The sequence below is a fragment of the Pygoscelis adeliae genome, unplaced genomic scaffold (genome assembly GCF_000699105.1).
Source record: "Pygoscelis adeliae isolate BGI_AS28 unplaced genomic scaffold, ASM69910v1 Scaffold294, whole genome shotgun sequence".
In the NCBI taxonomy this organism is placed as follows: domain Eukaryota; kingdom Metazoa; phylum Chordata; class Aves; order Sphenisciformes; family Spheniscidae; genus Pygoscelis; species Pygoscelis adeliae.
In genome coordinates this window covers 323,455-327,442 of record NW_008824722.1, presented here as the reverse complement: position 1 = coordinate 327,442, position 3,988 = coordinate 323,455, and the positions used below count along the sequence as shown (strand labels likewise).

Here is a 3,988-nt window from a genome sequence, read left to right as displayed (position 1 = left end):
CCCCTCAGCTGCCTTTGACCTGTCTGCAGTAAGAAACACAATATATAATGGTCGCTGAGGAGAAGAGCGGCTTTGGACACCACCAGTGCAGACCACAGCTGTGGCCCAGGACTCCCCTCCCTCAGCTCAAAAGCCAGATCAGGAAGGCAATCCTGGACCAGAGGCGGTGTCTCCTTGCGGAGATTGGCCAGCAACAATTCTGCACAGGCAAGAGGAGAACACAAGCTGCCTCCTTAAAATTGCAAATGTGGGAAGATGAGGCCAGGAGGCTTGAGGGTTGTATATGAATAACTTTATTTAAGTGCTGGGCACCACCAGGCAACATGGTTTGGACAGTGTGCGAGGGAACAGTCAGGCAGATCAAACGAATGCTAGATTGGAGATGGCACCTTTCTGTCCGGTCGCTGCAGGTTACAAAATGGAGCACTGCTGCTTCTGCAAGGCCAGCAGAGGGGCTGGGAGGGGGAGGAAGAGATCACAGGCACTGCCCGGAGCACGTGGTAACTGAACCCGGAGGGGTTTGCCGCTTCCCCTCTGCACACTGCAGCAAACCAGCAAGAACGCAACTGATTTTCCAGCAGAAGGCTGAGCATTGACGGCTCTTTTCTACCCGGCAGGTTCTTGCTTTAAAAAACAGAGTCTGCTCTGATGGGGGTAGGTGAACAAGCAACCTGGCCTCAGCTGGGAAGAGACCACCGCACCTGCCTGCCTACAGCCTCTCCGAGCCCAGCGGTGAGCCCCGAGAACGTGGTTCCCGCAGGGGCAGCACACTGCATGCTGCTGCTTACATTCATCTCAGCCGGGGCACTGCACCAGCTTTTGCCGCACCTCTGCGGCAGCCCTCCAGCTCTTACCCCACCTCTGCGCTCGAGGGTGACCCCAAGGTGATGGGTGGCAATGAACAGAAAGGAGGGGAACAGGGAGGAACCGCCACCGAGCAACTCCAGCTCCACTGCTACTGTCAGGTACTGCAGAAAATCCACACTGGAGAAAGAAAAGAGCACCAAATAACGCGTAAGAAAAACCTAAAGGGGAAACCGTCACACAACCCAACGCAAGCGGGTCTGTAGGCCTGCCCATCGCTGAAAAGCGGTAGAAGCAAAGCAGCCACCAGGTGAGCAGAAAGGCATAGGCAGAACAGCAGAACACAGCCAGCGCGACAGCTTCCCCCTCACAGACCTGCTGCTCCCACCAACGTCCCGGTACAGTTTATTGTCCTCTCATTTAGTGTATTCATAGAGAACAGCAAGACTCCCTAAAGAGCAGCTACTGGGTGGTGCCGCAGGGCTGGCTGGCTGTTCCGCTAAGCGTGTGTGCTGTAAACAGTGTTAACATCGAACAACGGACTGCTGGGTAACAGGTGTTCAAAGACGACCCAAAGCATGATTCCCAGGTGCTGTGGTCAGTATTTGAGATATCCTCAGACATTTCAATAAATAAAACAATTCTTACATTACAATGCACCTTTCCAATTATTATTTTGCCCCAGAATGGATAAAGTACACAAGAGTTATGCCTGGCTGCAAATACATGCTCCCTGTGCCCTGACACGGCAGGAAGGAGGGAAACAGCCTCGACTCTTACAGAGAAAGAACGTGAGAAGTCAGCACTGTGAACCTTGGCAGGTTGAGGGAGAACACACAAGTGCCTTCGCCCCCGCTCTGGGGCACTTGCTTCCAGAGGAGAAAAGGTATTTAAAACAAGGTACGAGAGAATAACCGTCTAGTACAATGATAGCGGATTAGATTTGCTTTGTTCTACTCCATGCAATACAAACTAAGTCCTATCACCAACTTCTCCAGCTGTGGTGCAGACCCACACATCAGGCTAAGAAGTTACACGCGCGTACACACACTCACGCACCAAAAACAGTGGGGGCAAATGGGCTTAACTGTTGAGAATGTGCTTTCTCTTAATAAAAAATGTATTAAAAACAACTTCAAAAACCTACTGATGGTGAAGACGCTGCTGAAGAAGAAAGTAGCTATAGGGCCTCAGCTATGTGTTTCCAGACAATCCAGGGATTGCAGTTGGGCTGACTAAAGCCTGCGTGAGCAGTCTGCAGTGGTTGGCTCCCTTCTGGCTTGCTAGGCAGTTTCTATAAGCTGTTCCCTTTGTTTTTGCTTGCTTATTGTTTTACAGTGACAAATGTGATTGCGATACAGAAATTAAGGGACTGAAATGAAAAAGGAATGGGCCATTCTGGAGAAATTCAGACTGGTATTTTCTCCTTTCCATTTAAAAAAACCCAACAAAAATAAAATAAAAAAATAAGAAGTTAGTAGTACTGATACAACCCTCCTGCTGCTGTTGTCTTTGCTCAGTGACATCAGGGCATGCTGGCGCACACACACACACACAGGCAGCTCTCAGACACTCGGACTCAGAAAAGCGAGTTTAGAACTGAAGTGAGTCTTCGGAGGAGACTGAGGACAGGTCCCAGCACTAGAAGGTTTTTCGGTGGATGGCACGAGCTCCGTCTTCTTCATATTCCTTTTTTGAAATCCACATTTTCTTAAAGGTGTCCAATGAGGCCAGGATAGAGCCACTGGGGAGAGACAGGCATGTTATGGGTTAAAGGAAAGTGTTGGGGGCACTCTCATCCCGTCTCTGCAGAGATGAGCCGTTTCTGTTGCGTGACACTTCCCCACGCCAGAAAGGTGCTGAGCTCCCAGTTATCTACAACTGAAACGCTCTCTGGACTATCACTTCCTCTCCTCTTCAAACGTGCTGGCACTACAGAGCCTGGCACCAGCTGCCCCCTCCCAAACGACCTGCTGATTGCTGCTCCCGTAGCACGCTGAGCATCGCGCAGCTGAACGATGAAACCCTCCTGACACACAGCATCAGAAGGGACAACAGTGTGCGTGCCGACAGGCTGCGCCCCCCCAGCCCTCATCCCACGGCAAGACGTGTCACTGTGCAGTACATACCCAATCCACGTGGAATACAATCTCTCCTGAGGAGCTGATATCTGGGGGAAAGAGAGAATCAGTCAGTGCCTTCCCAAGCTCCAGTCTGCTCCTCCTGGCACACTGTCCCCATTTCACTACAGCTAACAGCTGACAAACACCGGTATGATCTCTGCCACCAGAAGGACACCCAGCAGCTCCCCCAGAACAGCCACTGTGGCCCAGGATCCTGGACAGGGGTCACGTTGTCAGAGGAGCCACCTTCTCAGTGATGAAACCAAACAGGCTTTCATCACAACAGCAAATACTGTTGGGCTGTCTCAGGAAAGTCATTTCTGGTTTGAAGCAAACGGCAGCTGCACTCTCAGCATGGTTCTTTAAAGGCCACAGAACAACACACATAGTAAGTGATAAACACAAAAGAGATTGCTCCTACCCTTATTTTGACGTCCTTCGGAGCTAGTTTCTTCACTTCGCTCAACAGCCTGTCACCAAAGCCTACACAAGATAGAAAATGTGCAGTGTGAGCCCCTTGGCGAAATCCCAAGTTCCATCTACTAACAATGTGGATGTGTCCTCTGCAGTCCTATTCAAATATCCCGCTCCAGATCTCACAGAGACACCGGTCTGGAGAGGCACAGAACACAGCCAGCGAGATAACGGGATTCTGTCTCACTCAGACCTCAAACACTGGCACAGCGGGCTCTATCCCTCAGCAGCAGCTTGAGACAAGCAAACAAGAATTTTAGCTAGGACCTCCTCCTTCCCTGGGCATTCCTCCTGTGTCCAGCCCGTTTGTATGGGGGAACAGCGTTTGAACGGGAAGACCAGACCTATCTGGAGATGTCCACCTGTGGATAACAGGCTGACGGGTTCTGACAGAGGCTATCTTCAGGTCGATGGGAACCAGCTGAGCCCCGAGGGGATGGGTAGAAAGCTTTCTGCACATCTTTTACATATGTAGCTGACACTTCATGCAGTACCAGGAGCACTGGACTCTCTCACACACCAGAGACCTAAAGGAACCTTAGGAAATGCAAGAGCCTTTTAGGTACCTCGTCTCAAATATCCTGAAC

General features: G+C 50.9%; 1 protein-coding gene across 1 annotated transcript in view; it reads right to left on the bottom strand.

The window, feature by feature from the left end:
• Positions 1-1,194: 1,194 nt before the first annotated feature.
• Positions 1,195-3,988, bottom strand: part of ACTR1A (ARP1 actin-related protein 1 homolog A, centractin alpha (yeast)) — an 11,135-nt gene continuing 8,341 nt past the window's right edge. The window contains exons 9-11 of the mRNA XM_009323278.1: positions 3,349-3,410; positions 2,934-2,974; positions 1,195-2,548 (exon numbers count right to left, since the gene is read on the bottom strand). Coding sequence (XP_009321553.1) covers positions 2,446-2,548; positions 2,934-2,974; positions 3,349-3,410 — 206 coding nt within the window. The 3' untranslated portion in view covers positions 1,195-2,445. The remainder of the gene's footprint in view (positions 2,549-2,933; positions 2,975-3,348; positions 3,411-3,988) is intronic.